Genomic DNA, 15931 nt, shown 5'->3' with positions numbered 1-15931 from the left:
ACTAGAAGTTAGTCTGTCAAAAAGAGTGTCATGAGATGTAGAGCCAAAGGCTGCACTCCGATCAGAGAGGATAAGAATAATTAATAGTCAGCTGCCTGGTAAGTAATTTTTTACTATGGCTGTTTCTGTCCAATGAAGGGGAGAGAAAACAGAATGGAATTGTTAACAAATACAGACGTATTTATATTTTATACACACACCCATTTTATTACATACTTGAACCCACAGACATTCAGTTGATCCCCATAGGCTGGATATTTTTGTACAAATCAATACTCCAGTATCTAAATTTAATGACGGAGGTCACTCAAATGATACTTGGAGGGTTCATGGAGAGGGCAGCCAAATACCCAGTTTTACTAAAAGTGATTCGCCATGGCATTCATTAGATCATTCTTGTGCTCATGCTCCACCTACACGTCAACATTCATGAAGTTCGCCTTTTTTTTTTTTTTTGGCGTTATCTCCCTGGCAGACAGATAAACAAACGGCCATCAACGTATTCCTCCGCGTCGCACCCGGTCGCACCGGTCTTACTGACGAGTGACGTAATTGTACACATGCGTACTAGCGGTGGGCGGAGTTTTCCAGTTGGTCAGGAAGAGGAGAAAGGCGGACAGAGAAACAACAAGGTAATCTAATTCTCCGTGTAACGTCTAAACTTTAAGCCGATCCTTGTTTCGGTCACACAAGTGTGAGAATGGTGCGATGAATGTTGTAGTTATAATTTAAGAGAGAGTATTTAGAATGACAATGATAAGGCTCATGGGAAACACCGCTAGCTTTCCTGCTAGCAGACGCTGGTTTGACAGGCCCCAGACTACAGCAGTCGGGCTTTCAGCAGCAATAGGAATGTAGCACGGAAATGTTTGGGTATATGTTTTACACCTCCGCCTGTTTGCCACCGGTTCCGCTTATAAATTTACACTGTAACGCTAGCTAGGAACTATTAATTAACGATACACTTAAAGAGACCTCTGTGCGTTATTAGCGATTTCTAATGTATTGCTTGTGCTAGGTGTCAGCCAGGGAAATCTGTAAGTGAAGCATGGGAAATTTGAGAGTCCTGTTTAGACTATGTTTATTAATACACCTCAAAGTTGTGTGTGTTTGTTTTTAAATGGGGGGGTATTGGCTTATGAAGTCTTTTGAACTCTTCCATAGATGGCTGCTATCAGAAAGAAGTTGGTGATCGTTGGTGATGGTGCATGTGGGAAAACCTGCCTCCTCATCGTGTTCAGTAAGGACCAGTTTCCTGAGGTCTACGTACCCACCGTGTTTGAAAACTATGTGGCAGACATTGAAGTGGACGGGAAACAGGTGAGAGGGAGTGATGGTTTGAGTTGTTAATACTGCGGATGCCGCTGTCATCTTCAGGTTTGAACTTAAAATGCAAATTAATTATCCTTACAGAATAAGTGTGGTTAATTTGAGCGCTTTCTGCTAGTCTAGTCTTGTTCACCCAGTCATATACATTTATCCAACATTCACACTCATGCTGGAAAGAGTGCGCTGAGGGCAACTCAAGCTTCAGTATATTGCCCCAGGATACTTCGACACATGTACCAGATTGGCTGGGGATTGATCCATTTACCTTCCGGTTGGTAGACAAATCACTCTACTGCCTGAGCCGCAGTCACCCTTTTATCCTAAACTGTTGGTTATTTTCTCAATCATGTTTTTCATTTATATACAGTCAGAGAATGCTCTTAACAGTGTGCCCCGCGTTGAAGGCAGCTTCTCCACAGGCAGAATACAGTTGCAATTGGACTGCATTGATTAATCTGTAGATTAATCTCCCCCTAAGGGAGGTTGAACCAGTGAATTTTGGTTTTGTTGCTTTGAAAATGAATTAGACTAATGATCATCAGTATGCTGATCTATATCTAATCTGTCTAACCAGTCAAATAATTGTATTGTCATTTCTGCTCTGAAAGAAATTGCCTACTGTTTTCTTCTTTCATAGATTTATCCAATAATTGAACTCTTTTACTCTGTCTCCTCAGGTAGAACTAGCACTTTGGGACACAGCAGGTCAGGAAGATTATGACAGGCTGAGGCCTCTGTCCTACCCAGACACCGATGTTATCCTCATGTGTTTTTCTGTGGACAGTCCTGACAGTTTAGGTACCATCTGAACATTCATACTAGTATGCATTGAACACCATACCACTGGGAACCTGATATATGAAACTAACTGCTGTATTTTCTCTCTACTCACCTCAGAGAATATTCCAGAAAAGTGGACTCCTGAGGTGAAACACTTTTGTCCAAATGTTCCCATCATCCTGGTGGGCAATAAAAAAGATCTGCGCAATGATGACCACACCAGACGAGAGCTAGCCAAAATGAAACAGGTAAATTTGGTAGTCCAGAACAAACAGATGATGTAGTATGAATATCCAAATTTAAACTTTCTTTGTGACGCGTGTCCCCCAGGAACCAGTCAAATATGAAGATGGGAAAGAGATGGCAAACCGCATCAGTGCCTACGGCTACCAAGAGTGTTCTGCCAAAACCAAAGATGGTGTGAGGGAAGTCTTTGAGATGGCAACTAGAGCTGCATTGCAGGCCAAGAAGCGTAACAGGAAGTCCACCTGCCTTCTGTTATAGGCACTGGGAGCAGAGGGAGCTGTCCTTAAGCACAGATGGAAAGGACTGCTTCCACTGAAATTTGACAGAGGGGAAAATATTTGGGTGGGTGGGGCAGACAAGTTATGCAGATGCTCAATTTCCAATCACCCAGTTACCCCTAGCAAAGCGAAGCAGATCTGAAATGATTTGTTAGGCTTCTACACCATGGTTTTTGGTCTTTAGGTTAAGTTGTGTGCCACTGTTATTGCATCAATTTAATAAAAAAAAAAAAATAAAAATCAGATCTACATGTCAGCAGGGCAGGTTGTAGGGGTGATTCGAAGTTGACTACTTGTAAACAGGTGTGCAAATGTGCCATGATGGAAATTAGAAGAGAAACGGTCGATACCAGGCCAAAGACAATGAGAACACAAGAGAAAGTCAGAAAAAAGACATAATTATAGTGTAGGTTTAAATTTAGACCATCTCTAAGTGAATCTTACACAGTATCGCCTACATGTAGTGCCTTGAGAGCGATGGTTGTTGAGGGGCGGGGATTCATAACTTAGGGTATTATTTGTCATTTGTAAGAGTCCACACCTCATATTTGTGAAGGCTTTTTCCCTGTCTCTGGCTTGGGTACTTCAGGCCCATTTTCTGACTCAGGCGATATGCAGGGGTATGCCTAAATTAGATTGTATGAAATATTTTCCCATACTGAATTACTTACCTGTACTTTAGAGTGTGTGTATGCATTTGTATGGTAGTTTTTTTGTTTTCTCCAGTGCAGCTCTGCATGCAGTGAATGTGTGTATATTTGTGTGGTTGTGTATTAACATATGTGTCTACGTACTGTATGCATGGAAAGGCCTTCTGTGTCACTGACCTAAACCCCTTGTTTCCATGCCAAAGTTACCCCCAAAGGCCACATTTCATGGCTCAGGTGGGTAAGGGAATTAACAGCTACTCAGAGTGACATAGAAACCTTCACTTTACTGGAAGACATCATACTATAATAGCCAGAGGCACAATCAGGTTAAACACATGAGTTTTTAGGACCTTTTTTGATTGTGTTAATCAGTGGGTCAAATCATGAGTGGTGTAGCTGATAAGTTTAATATTCTTTCAGATAGATGGTAGGCGTATCTTATCACTATAATATCTGTTATGTACTGTATGTCTTACAAGGCCTTGTAAGGACATGGTAATGTTGTGTACTTCAAGTTTGCCTTTTACTCCACTCTCCCCATTTCCCCTTTAATGATATTGTCATTATTGTACTATATAACTTTTTATTGTTGATGTCTCTAATTTTCTTCATATATTTTAATCATTTTACTCAATCCTGCTGTTATGATCAGCTTATGTCAGTTAAATGATAAATTGTAACCGTTGTCTCATTTAATTAATAGAAGGTCAAGGTGCTGGGCTGGAATATTTTGAGGGTGGGTTGCTAGAGGTTTTTTTTTTTTTTTTTTTTTTTTTTAAACTGTGTATGGATATTTCTGGATTTTTTTTCTGTTTTTCAATAAAGCTGGTATTAGGGTTTCTGTTTTAAGGTATTTATGTGTTCTTTGATCTATTCATTTATTAATATTTACAGTTTCCCTGTGTTCTTTTTTTTTTTTTAATAATTTCCTTTTTTTTCCTAAAATAAACTTGCTCATAACATGTCTATATATCTGATTGTATGATTTTCTATATCCGACTCTAATATATTTGTAACAACGCAGTTAAAAAAGAAAAAATCAGTCATAGGCTACAAGTTTGGGAATGACCTGTTTGTCTCGTCCAATCAGCATCGACGTTAATGTATTCGCTTTCCAGTAACCAATCAAACGGCAGAGTAGAGGATTGGTCCCTCCCTCGCTGAAATGTCTCGCTGTGGCCATTTTACACTTGCTGCACTGAAAATAAAGCACACCCCGCACTTGGGCGTCAGCGTGACATTTACAGAACAATTGTAGGTTACATGAGGTACCCGTGAGTATTTCTCCAATTTCACATACGACTGCGTTTCTATTTCTTGATGTTGACAGACGTTTGGAGAGAGAGAGTATCCTCTTGGACTAGCTAACCAACCTCGGGCTAAAATAGTTAGCTTGGCCGCTAACACAGTTGACCGTCACACGTCATTGTTGTTGATTACTCGTTTTTGGATAGCGAAGTTGTCCCTGTGCATTGCGCACACAATTTATTTATATTAGTGCAGAGTTATGCTGCTGTCTGTTTACTTGTGGCTTTTAGGTAGTAGTCTGTGTAGCACAGATAGAAGTCAATTTATTATTTCAAAGTTGGAGAAGTCATTGCATTGTGATGTGTTTAGAAAAATGAAGTAAATCTAGAGAATATACACTTTGAACATATTTCAAAAACAGTACAGTGTGGCTCTACACCATCTTTCATCTGAAGGCATAACTGATTTGTGTACTGTATTTCTGTAATCAAACAGAACAACGATTGACTAGGAGCAGAGTCAGTGGCTAGGCATGGACTATGAGCGGAGGTGAGTTTAATCTGAGTGTTACATCTTTCTCCCTCATGGTTTGTCAGACAAGTCTCTCACAATGTTTTTCATGATCAGCAGGGGTGGGCGAGGTGATCGTATAGGTCGCTATGGCACCACTCACAATGATCACAACTTCCGGGACATGGACTACCGTGGCTATGGTCAAGAGGATGAGGAGGCAGGAACAGGATTTGATGTCAGAGTGGAGGGGGATAGACAGTATGGTCATGATGAGCAGTCACTGGGTGTCCATGACTTCTCACCAGGTTGTTTGCAAGAGCATCCAGGGTTTCATCAGAGAGTAGATGGTAGAGGGGACGTAGGGCGTGACGGGAAAGGGCTCCTGTGGTCCCCTCAGAGCTCTCATTCACAGCCTGATTTAGCCCATCCTATACTCCAGAGAGAGGAGGAGGGATCCAGGCAGGAATTTGAGCAGTTGCGGCCTGGCCTGCAGGAAAGGGGCCGGGGGAAAGGTGGAACAGGTTTTCCAGAGAACAGTGCCCCACATTCAGGGAGCAGGGAGGGCAGCTGGGCTCGGGGTGGTTCCCATTCTGAGCAGATGGAATTCAGTACGGGCAGACAGAGAGAGGACGACAGGTTTTCTCGTGCTGGTGCAGGAAAGAGGAGGGTAAGTCGATATAAATCCATCTTCTTTATAGCTGCTACAATAAGCTGTGAATTGTTGTTTGGTTTCGGTTATTAATTTGTGACTGATGTGTGCAGACATTTCCAGTGAGAGTGGAGGAGCATACTTCTGGAAATGCTGGCCCAGACTTGTCACACAAAGAGTTGGATCAGAGAGACCAGGACTACCGTGCAGAGCTAGACCATAATCAAAGGCCCAGCAACATCATAATGCTTCGTATGTTGCCACACAGTGCGACTGCCAATGAGGTGTCTTTTTTTTTTCTCAACTGCCAGATGATGCACAGGTTGTGTTGTTAGCGGTTTTACGTAGTAATTCTCCTTTGTCCATAGATCCGGGCACAGCTTCAGGAGCAGGGGATCCAGCCAAGAGAGGTTCGCCTGATGAGGAACAAATCTTCAGGTGAGGACTTGTCCATTGGCCCCTTTTTTTTTTCTTTTTTTTTTTCTTTCTTAACGCTGCCTTTCCTTATTTTCAAACTCATGCAGAACCAGCCCTTCCATTTTCACTGCTCTTTCGGGTGACCTTTCCATATCAGCTTTGTCTTTTTTTCATATTAATAAGTGTCTTTTCTCTATCCTTGGTGAGTGTCTTTTGCTCTGACTGTGGGGTAAATGACTGATGCAAAGTGCACAAAATCATATTTATATACTCATACAGACCAGACTTTTGAATAGATTCCCACTTTGATAATTTGGTCTGCCAGTCTATGAAGTCTTGCTTACTGCTTACTTAGTGCTTACCCAGGAAAAAAGAAACATTAATGCACACTTCAGAGCCTTGCCTATTTTTGTTTTTTTTGCCTTTTTAAAAAAGAAAACATTCATACATCATAGTTTTTAGGTCTCCATGGCTTTTTTTTTTCTTTCAATCTTGGCTCTTTCTTTGTCTTTACCCTTTCACAATTCTGCCTTATCCATATTGAAGCGGGGTGTGTCTGAGGTGGTGTTGTTCACAAACTAACAGTGTCAAAGAGGAATCAGTATCTGAAGCAGATTTTGCTATTTTGAGTGTGTGAGTGTTGGGGTGCAAGCGCTCCTGCTACTTCTCAGCCACATTAATTTCAAACATACCACTCAGAAGAGCTTGTTTTTTTTTTTCTTCTAAGGTTTTTCTATTAAAGTCATTGTCTCACTGGCCTCCCACTTTGCTAACACTCTGGTTATCTGTAAGGTGTGCCTATCTGACACTGGTACACTTACACTCCTCCACACTGCTTTGTCTTTCATACATCACTGTTTTACTGTATTTGGTGTGTATGTGTGTGTGTGTGTGTGTGTGTGTGTGTCTTAGGATAAGTAACTCAAGTAATAAATTTTTTAAATGCTGACTTTTTTAATTTCAGCAGTTATATATCGATATTATCAGTCATTTATAGTAATGTCTGGACAGCATATGGAGCATTTAAGAGGAGACATGCCACCACAGAGCTATATTGTTCAAACTATGACTCTCTGGTGTGTGTACGTGTGTGTGTGTTCTGTTGCTGCCTTTGTGCTTCATCATTCAAAACCAAAGAGCTCAGTTTCAAACTGATGAGTGGGTAGACTTCTCTCTCTCTCTCTTTCTCTCTCTCTCTCTATCCTTCCCTCTTACCTTGGCCCTACTGAGTTACTTGACATTGCATCCTCCTGCCCATGCAGAGAATTTGAAAGTGCCTCTCCAACTGACTATCATGTGTGGTATTTTCAAGCGTGAGAGGAAGCAATGATTTTTTTTTTTTTTTTTGATTAGTGCTGATACAGGGTCTCTCTCTCCTCTGTATATGCAGCACTAACCCCTCACTGCGTTGTTGTTGTTATGTTGTTGTTGTTGTTCGGTTGCCATGGCGCTGGGCGGTGTCCAGGTCAGAGCCGAGGATTCGCCTTCGTCGAGTTTAATCTCATACAGGAGGCCACCCGCTGGATGGAGACCAACCAGGTCACTCTCTCCTACACAGACACAAATACACATATATGAATTTATTCAGTGAGACACATGAGCTAATATCACACAGGCATGTCATACCATCACGTGCATACGATGCATTCTAATCATAAATATTAAGATTGATTGATTAAATAACATCAGCCCTCAGGTAGGTCGTATTACTTAAAGGAAGATTAATCTTTTCTCTCCACAATTACAGTTAAACAATTCAGACTGATTTATATTGCATAATTCTGACATCCAAGGCCCAACTTGATAGTTTTCATAGAAGAGACCTCGCAGTCACACTGATCATCATTTGTCCATCATAATCGCCTCTTTTATTCAGTGACTTGTCTCACTTTCTTTCCTGAGTTCACAGTACCACCTTTGGGATAGTATGACAGTGTGAATATAATGTCTCACATGGTCTGTTGTATGTTGAATCAGAACCAATATACTGCTTCATTTTCTTGTTTTTGAACTTTTCACATCTGCCATGATTACATCTTTAGGACAGAGCTATTGTCTCTTTGGGGACAAAGGTGGTGACAATGGGATGGGTTGTGTGGACAACTGCGAAAAGGTTTCCCCTTAAGGGGGGAGGGATGACACAATTGAACAAAGCACATTGTGTCCTTTAAAAATGGGCACCCACAGACTACATACACACCATCTTACCATCCGTCCGAATTTCCTAAAGCTGAAGGTCAATTCTCTGGTGTCCTCTTCCTTTCAGCCTCAGTTGTACTCTCTCTTCCTCTCTCTTCCTCTCTCTCTCTTCTCTCTCTCTCTCTCTTCTCTCTCTCCTCTCTCTCCTCTCTCTCTCTCTCTCTCTCTCTCTCTCTCTCTCTCTCTCTCTCTCTCTCTCTCTCTCTCTCTCTCTCTCTCTCTCTCTCTCTCTCTCTCTCTCTCTCTTGTCCCTTTTATTCTCTCATCTCTTGTGAGATGAGGCCTTTCTATGCATGTGTCGCCTAATTATCACTGATAATCATTCTTTGTTATTCCTCCCTGTCTTTCTTTTTCCTTTAGGGAGTGCTGTCGATTCTAGGGCAGAGAGTGTCGATGCACTACAGCGACCCCAAACCGCGTGCCAATGAGGACTGGCTCTGCAACAAGGTTGTGTGCTTTATATATAAAATAAAAATCAGTCACTGTACTCATTGATTTAAGATGCTCCCTAACAAGGTTTTATGTAACATTTTAACAGTGTGGTGTACAAAACTTCAAAAGGAGAGAGAAGTGCTTCAAATGCAATGTGCCTAAATCAGGTAAAGTTTCACCGGGCTACTGCTAAATATCTCATCTGTTCTCTGCTTTATACCATAAGCTCTTGCTTATTGTACAGTAATACTAAACATGGTGTGCTGTCTTTTGCCAGAGGCTGAACTGAAGTTGCCCCAGTTACAGAAGGACTTGCCCGTTGGATTTCAAAAGGAGGGAACCCAAGGTTTGTTGCCCTTGCCAGCACCCTACCACTCTTCTGGTCCTGCTGTCACCCCGGGGCAAGCTCCACAACAGGCAGATGCCGCTAATGACAGTAAGTCATCTCTTATTAAAATAACAATGATGATGATGATGATAAAAATATTGATAATGATGGTGATGATAATCATTTTTATTTATATAGCATATATAGCAAAAATAAGGCGTACAGAGTGCTTTGTTTGACAAAGACAGAATACTCAAAGAGGAAAATTTGAACAGAAAGCCAAACATTAAAGAAGAAATGCACAGAAAAAGAAAATGCAAGCGTACAATTTAAAATAAAAAACTTATGCAGCTTGTATAAAAAAAAAAAAATGCTAAATGCTGAAATAACTAAAAGCTGATAATCAGACAGTAAAAACACAACAAATATAATTGCATAAAATCATCAAATAATAATCACTAATTCTGCAACCCTGATCTCCTCAGGCAGGTTGCTAAAAAGTTAAGAGGGCCTGATGGCAGACGTGATCGTGCTTTTGCCAAAGTTTAAAGTTCCATTGTTGACCCTGGAACTGCTGGGAGGGCTCTGCCTGAGGATCTCAGGCTGTGAACTGGTTCATAAAGGGGTCAGCATTTCTGCTATGGAGCTTGGTGCCAGAACATGCTTTAAAACTTATGAGTAAAATCCAACAATTCTAAAAAGTGCAGTGAGCCAGTGGAGAGAAGCCAGTATCGGGGTGATGCTATGCCGTCTGCTCAATAAAAAGCCAAGCTGCTGCATTCTGAACTAGTTGGAAGCGAGAAAGTAACTTGTCATGAATGCCAGAGAGAAGGCAGTTTAGCTGTGATAAAATAAATTAATTAATTTATGAATTAGTTTATCTAGGTCTGAGTTCTGCAGATAGCTCTTACCTATAGGGAGCAAGACTGGATGACTTTTAATGCATGTTTCAAAGCTAAGAGAAGATTCAAGATGCAGTACGAAGTTTATGGCAACAGGCTTCACATTAGAAGACACAGAACAAAGTGATGTGGTTAATATAGTTTGTAGGATGGAACAAGATTTATGAATTTGATATATTAAGTAACAAAGTTTTGTGCCATCTAACAATTGACATATTTGAGACAGTTTAAAAAGGCAGCTAGGCTTTTGGGGTCAGTAGATCTCATGGGAAGGTATGTGTGTCATCGTTGTAGGAGTGAGAGGAGACGTGAGGTCATAAAATGCCACCAAGTAGAAGCATATAAATGTGAATAAATTGGACCTAAAATTGAACCTTGTAGTACACCACAGGTAATGTAAGCTGTAAATGATGACTACAGTGACCAAAAAGGTGCTTTGTAAAACGTGAATGAAATACTCCTATTCCTTACCATAGCAATATTTTATAGTAAGACACTGAGCCACTTCACTTTTCTGTATGGTGAATTTTATTAAAAGATAATCATATGCTTAGCTTTTGAAAGTATTTCTTCAGCATGCTTTGCCATAAGATGCATACCTAGCTAAAGCTTTTAGGCCAGTTGTGTACATCATGGCAGGGTACTTGGTTTGGAACTTGGTTTTACAAATTATTTTAATCTTTTTGAGAATATAACTCATGTTAAGTATCTATGTCATCTACTCTCTCAACAGCTCTGATACTTAGGAACCTTGGCCCACATACATCAGTAGAAGCCATTTTGTCTGCTTTGGCTCCATTTGCCACTCTCTCCCCTTCCAACGTTCGCCTAATCAAGGACAAACACACACACCTCAACAGGGGCTTTGCCTTTCTGCAGCTCTCTACCATAGTGGTGAGACACAAGATCCACACGCACATGTGCATACATGCTAGACTTTTATTTGTTTCACTATTTATATCTTTAAAAAATACATAGATGAGATTAGAATAATCTATGAACAAAACATTTGTTTTTGTTATTATTTTGAAATAAGCTTTATCTTAGATATGTGCACACCCACGCTTAATTCAGTGGTTTCTATATGCTTAACAGGAGGCATCTCAGCTGCTGCAGATTTTGCAGGCTCTCCAACCACCTCTCTCGATTGATGGGAAGGTTATTGTAGTGGAGTTTGCTAAAGGCTCCAAACGGTAAATGCTCACACACCCAAACTTGATTGCAAAGAAAACACAGGCACTCAGCACTTTATTAGAATTGCACTGTGAATGTTATTGGGGCTTGAAATTTTACCACATCACAAATAAACTCAATTTGATCTTGAGTATTATAAATCAGAAATAGCTTTTGGTTAAGATGACCGTAAACATGTCAGATGGACAAAGACTGTTGAAATTGAGCTATTTAAATGTAACACCCCCACCCCCCCACCCCCCCAAAAAGAAAAAAGAAAAAAAGAACACCTTTGATTTAAACCCTCACTGTGCCTCTTGTCTGTATTAGGGATGTATTCGTAACAGATGGTAGCAGAGTGAGTGCTGCTACAGTGGCCAGCACAGCTATAGCTGCTGCACAGTGGGCTGTCACTCAGGTAATCTATTTTTTGACCTATTACAGCAAATATATCACATCTTTAGTTCAGATTGGATGTTCTTTGCTTTTTTGTTTGTTTTGGTTTACTATTTTCTTTCATTCTCAGACCACTCCAAATGGACCAGGTGGAGGCCAGAGTGTAGATACAGGTGTGTATCAACAGGGGGCAGCAATAACGTACAGTCAGGAAGGGCATGAGTACGCTGGGCAAGATGGCACAACTTTCAAGTCTCAAGCAGATAACAGGGTTGCTGCCTTGACTGGTGGAGTAGCTTCCCTGAATGGGGCATACACAGGAGGAGCAGCCCCAGGTTTGTATGACATGCCAATACGTTTATGACGCACATTGCCTCGATCATTAAAGTTGTGTACATTTGCATTAAACTTTCTCTTAAGCCACTTGTATGCACTTGCTTGCCCATGTGCAGCTGTCATTTCGTCTGAGGCGGTCAAACCTGGATCAGTGGTCGTGCAGCAGCCTCTCGTTCATACACAGACTGCTTTGATCACCACAACTGCCACCACACCAGGGACGCAGGTACAGCTTGGCACTTGTCCGTTCTTTATTCCATTTATTCTTTATTATTACCTTCCTGTTTTTAAGAGCTCTATCATTTCAAAGGTTGAGATAGTGGGAAAACCACAACCAGCTGCTCCCAGCCAACCTGCAACCCCAGGCACTGATCATGAGCTCCAGCAGTACCGTAAGGCTTTGTGTAGTCAGAGTTCCCCGTGGGAAATTTACATCTTCACTAATGATTGCAAATAAATGCATTTTGAAGTACTTAAGTTTGATGCTGCTGACTTCTGTCAAGCTTACCTTTTAATCCTCAGGTAAAGATTTCTATATTGAAAATCTGGCACTGATGTAAATGCCATGTGTCCTATACTACAGCTGTGCCAGATGTCTCCACATACCACTATGACGAAAGCTCTGGATACTACTATGACCCGTTCACAGGACTCTACTATGACCCTAATTCACAGGTAAACAGTCCGTGGTAATCCTAAAGCAATCTAAATGTTCGGAAGGACATTTATGTGCATGTGTCCTGCTTGTGTTCTGCTTGTGCCCCTCAGCATTTCAGTTTGGGTTTGTGTCTGTTTTTCTCTGCAGTACTACTACAACTCTCACACTCAACAGTACATGTACTGGGATGGAGAGAAACATACCTATATTGCTGCTGCCAGCCAGTCTAACACAGAAGGCGCTCCTCCAAGTGATGGTGCAGCCCCATCGGACTCACCGTTTGCTGCCTCTGGCAGCAAGGAGAAAAAAGACAAACCCAAGAATAAAACAGCTCAACAGGTGCTCAGGATTCAAGTTCAGATACATAGAAAGTTAAACTAAGAGTTAAAAATCGGTCATAAATATTTTTGTTTTTACAAGGTGCATCCTGATTGGATGCCTTTACAAATTCTTTAAAGGGGGGACACGGTACCAAACAACTTTTACACGTTATAATGCCTGAGTAAAAAATCTCTGTTAATGGGCAAATAGTAGCTGACAGTATAATACCCCTCTGATCAAAATAAGGCAAGACTGTGGGCTAAATTTACATCACTTTGCAAAGGGTTTGTGTATGTGCATTGCTCAGTTGGATTTCAGAGTTTTATTATTTTGCCACCCCTTCAGTTTGGCCTTTAAAACTGCATTATGACTGCATTTTAATATGGTTTTCTTGTGGTTTATTCCAATAGATTGCCAAAGATATGGAGCGTTGGGCTAAAAGTCTTAATAGACAAAAGGAGAACATGCGTTCCGTCTCTTCGTCCCCTGCCACTGGCTCAGCAGCACCTCCTGGTTATACTCGAGCACCTGGTCACAGTCGCCTAGATGACCACAGAGAGTCTGCAAGTGCTGATGCGGGCTATGCTGTTCTAGAGAAAAAGGTGTGTTTATCTGTAAAATCTTAAGATTTTTATCTGTAAATGTGAACCCCCAGGGCATGAGGTTGTCCTATTAATCATAGGACTCGAATGTTAACAGATCGCTTAATCCAGTCAGTTTTTCTTTCTGTCTTGCAGGGGGCGCTGTCTGAACGGCCTCAGATCTTTCTGGACCAGATCCGACAAAGTACAGAAGTAAGGAAATGGCATGAAACAATTTTGGTCTAGTTTAGTTGTTTGTTTTTTTTCTCCACATCTTTTTTTTTTTTTTTTTTTCTTTTGGTAGGGGTTTGAGGTGTACTTTTTTGTTGTTCTTATTGCTCCCTGACCTTGTGTTTTCTTTGAGCAGTCGCCTCCTCGGCAGCAGGGTCTGGTCCCAGCCTACAGTGGAGAAACTGACAGTGAAGAAGAAGGAGGCGAGAAAGATGAAAAAGAAGGAAGATTGACAGACTGGGTTAAACTGGCCTGTCTGCTGTGTAGGAGGCAGTTCCCAAGCAAGGAGGCCCTGATCAGGCACCAGCAGCTCTCTGAACTACATAAGGTGTTTAAATCGAGTTTTACTCTATCATAAAAATGTGATAACTATGGCAGATCTGTGCTTTATTGAGGAACAACACCATACATTCTGCACATGTGTGTGCAGCCACTGAGGCACACCACAAATTGCAGTCACTGCTCTATAGCAGTGGTGGTAGAAGGCAGAAATGTAGTAAGAAATGTAAATTACAGAATTTGAAAGTAGACAGACCTCTGTATGCACAGTGATATGCATGTGCTTATTATGCACTAAAATAAATGGAAGTTGATTTCTAGTTTCATGGGATATGTGAGCACTCCTTTCACTGCCTGGATTTTGCCTGTAAGTGGAGACTAGGTGAGGTGCAGGAGTCTAATTCCATCTCAAACCATTTGAATAACTGCTGAAAGGTTATATTAGTTTCTTTTCCTGTCCAGTGACATCGTTAGCCTGTTGTCTTACTCCACTTTAAGTCCACATCCATTCAGACTTAGTTCACAGGGGTTTGAATGAGGCTAGTGTATCTCGCATGTAAGACCTGTGCACACAGAACCAATAAAAAGTTCACTGTAAGTCCACTTTGACATTCCAGTTGTAGCTGTGACTTAAATTTCAATTCTTTCTGTGCCTTCAGCAAAACTTGGAGCAGAGACGAGCCCAGCAAGAAGCTGCAAGCAAAGAGGTTGGTCAAGCATCCACATCTGCAGCATAATGTTGAATTAAAAAAAAATATTAATTTGCCGTCCTTATTTTGTCTGTTCTTTTTGCAGAGGCTAGCAGATGGACTTGAAGCTCCTCAGCTTAAGAAGAGGAAGTTTAACCCTATGTAAGCCTCTAACTAGACTCCTCATCTGAATGTTTTTGTAGGGTTTTTTTTTCTTCTTCTTTCAGGTTTATAGCTTGCTGTTGATACTACCATACACTGTATCCTAATTTAATTACAGCTATGTATGCTGGTGATGTTTGTGATTTGTGCAACTCTGTCACCCATAGTGTATGTGACACCTCTATTTTCTTTTCTTCCTGTAGTGATGGGATCACAGACACTAGTCTTGGTGCAAGAATGCTACAGGGAGGTGTGAAAAGAGGGCTAATGTTGCGCAATATGCAAGTGGAGTGACCATTAAACTTCCTGACCAAGAAAGAACAAAGACAGCCCAACACGCAACACTTCACCATTAACATCATATAGATAAATATATATTAAAAAAAAAAAAAATCTTTATTTTGGTTTGAAATCACAGTTACCTCAAAAATGTCAATGCTCAGTGGTAATACTCTTATTAACTGATCCTGTAGCAGTAGATGTCAGGATATTGCACAGATTGCACCTTTTTGCTTGCTTCCTGAATGATGCAGTTTTGAGTTCTCACTTGCTTTAGAGCCTGTGTGTGATAAACAAGTTTTCTGTGGATGGAAAAACATTTGCTGTCTTTATGTCAGCAAATCGAGATTTCTAATATTACTGTCTATGCACCATAGATTTTTTTTTTTTTTTATGCTATATGCCTTGTCATTCAGTGAATGACTGATCTGGGCACGAATTGTGTACATTTTAGAAAGAGCACTTTTATACAACAGTGGAAGCTAAGAGACTGTGGCCTCATAAACTGGACAGGATCGTGCTAACACTAGTGTATAGGGTTAAAGTGTCTCAGTTTATCATACAGCAGGTATAGATTCACATTGTAAAAGCTAACTTTTCAGAGAAGATTTTTTTATTTCTGTATTTGTTCAGTAATGTGACTGTGTTTCATCAAGCTCATGTAAATAAACTCAATACATTTTCACCAATATTGAGTCATGTATTGTGTTTGTCAGTAAACTGTTGCTAACATTTCAACATTTTATCTTCAAATTTCCAAAGCTGTTTCTCTGCACGAAAAAGAGGAATGTAATGCAACACTGCCATAAAAAGGAATGTAATGCAACACTGCCATAAAAAGGAATGTAATGCAAC

At 40.8% G+C, this 15931-nt stretch overlaps 2 protein-coding genes across 6 annotated transcripts; both read left to right on the top strand.

Moving 5' to 3' along the window:
- Positions 1–524: 524 nt before the first annotated feature.
- On the top strand, positions 525–4213 carry LOC115782828 (rho-related GTP-binding protein RhoA-C-like). The gene is made up of 5 exons (XM_030733282.1): positions 525–632; positions 1165–1320; positions 2007–2127; positions 2227–2357; positions 2440–4213. Exons 1-5 carry the CDS (start codon positions 561–563, stop codon positions 2611–2613), a joined length of 654 nt encoding a protein of 217 aa, XP_030589142.1. The 5' UTR covers positions 525–560; the 3' UTR covers positions 2614–4213.
- Positions 4214–4438: 225 nt separating this feature from the next.
- rbm10 (RNA binding motif protein 10) lies at positions 4439–15757 on the top strand. Of its 5 annotated transcripts, none has more exons than XM_030733227.1 (23): positions 4439–4557; positions 5027–5080; positions 5162–5711; positions 5807–5977; positions 6062–6131; positions 7576–7649; positions 8670–8756; positions 8848–8908; positions 9019–9177; positions 10705–10865; positions 11067–11164; positions 11475–11562; positions 11671–11875; positions 11993–12102; positions 12187–12268; positions 12460–12551; positions 12682–12873; positions 13266–13457; positions 13593–13649; positions 13804–13995; positions 14606–14653; positions 14742–14797; positions 15001–15757. In XM_030733227.1, exons 2-23 carry the CDS (start codon positions 5064–5066, stop codon positions 15089–15091), a joined length of 2853 nt encoding a protein of 950 aa, XP_030589087.1. In that variant the 5' UTR covers positions 4439–4557; positions 5027–5063; the 3' UTR covers positions 15092–15757. The 5 variants fall into 5 exon arrangements, with proteins under 5 accessions (XP_030589087.1, XP_030589085.1, XP_030589088.1 ...); XM_030733225.1 differs by having other exon boundaries at positions 5159–5711; XM_030733228.1 differs by having other exon boundaries at positions 4446–4551.
- The last annotated feature ends 174 nt before the right edge of the window (positions 15758–15931 follow it).

The sequence above is a fragment of the Archocentrus centrarchus genome, chromosome 7, assembly GCF_007364275.1.
Source record: "Archocentrus centrarchus isolate MPI-CPG fArcCen1 chromosome 7, fArcCen1, whole genome shotgun sequence".
Classification (NCBI taxonomy): domain Eukaryota; kingdom Metazoa; phylum Chordata; class Actinopteri; order Cichliformes; family Cichlidae; genus Archocentrus; species Archocentrus centrarchus.
The sequence above is the reverse complement of the archived record's forward strand: the minus strand, read 5'-3'. Positions and strand labels throughout refer to the sequence as shown.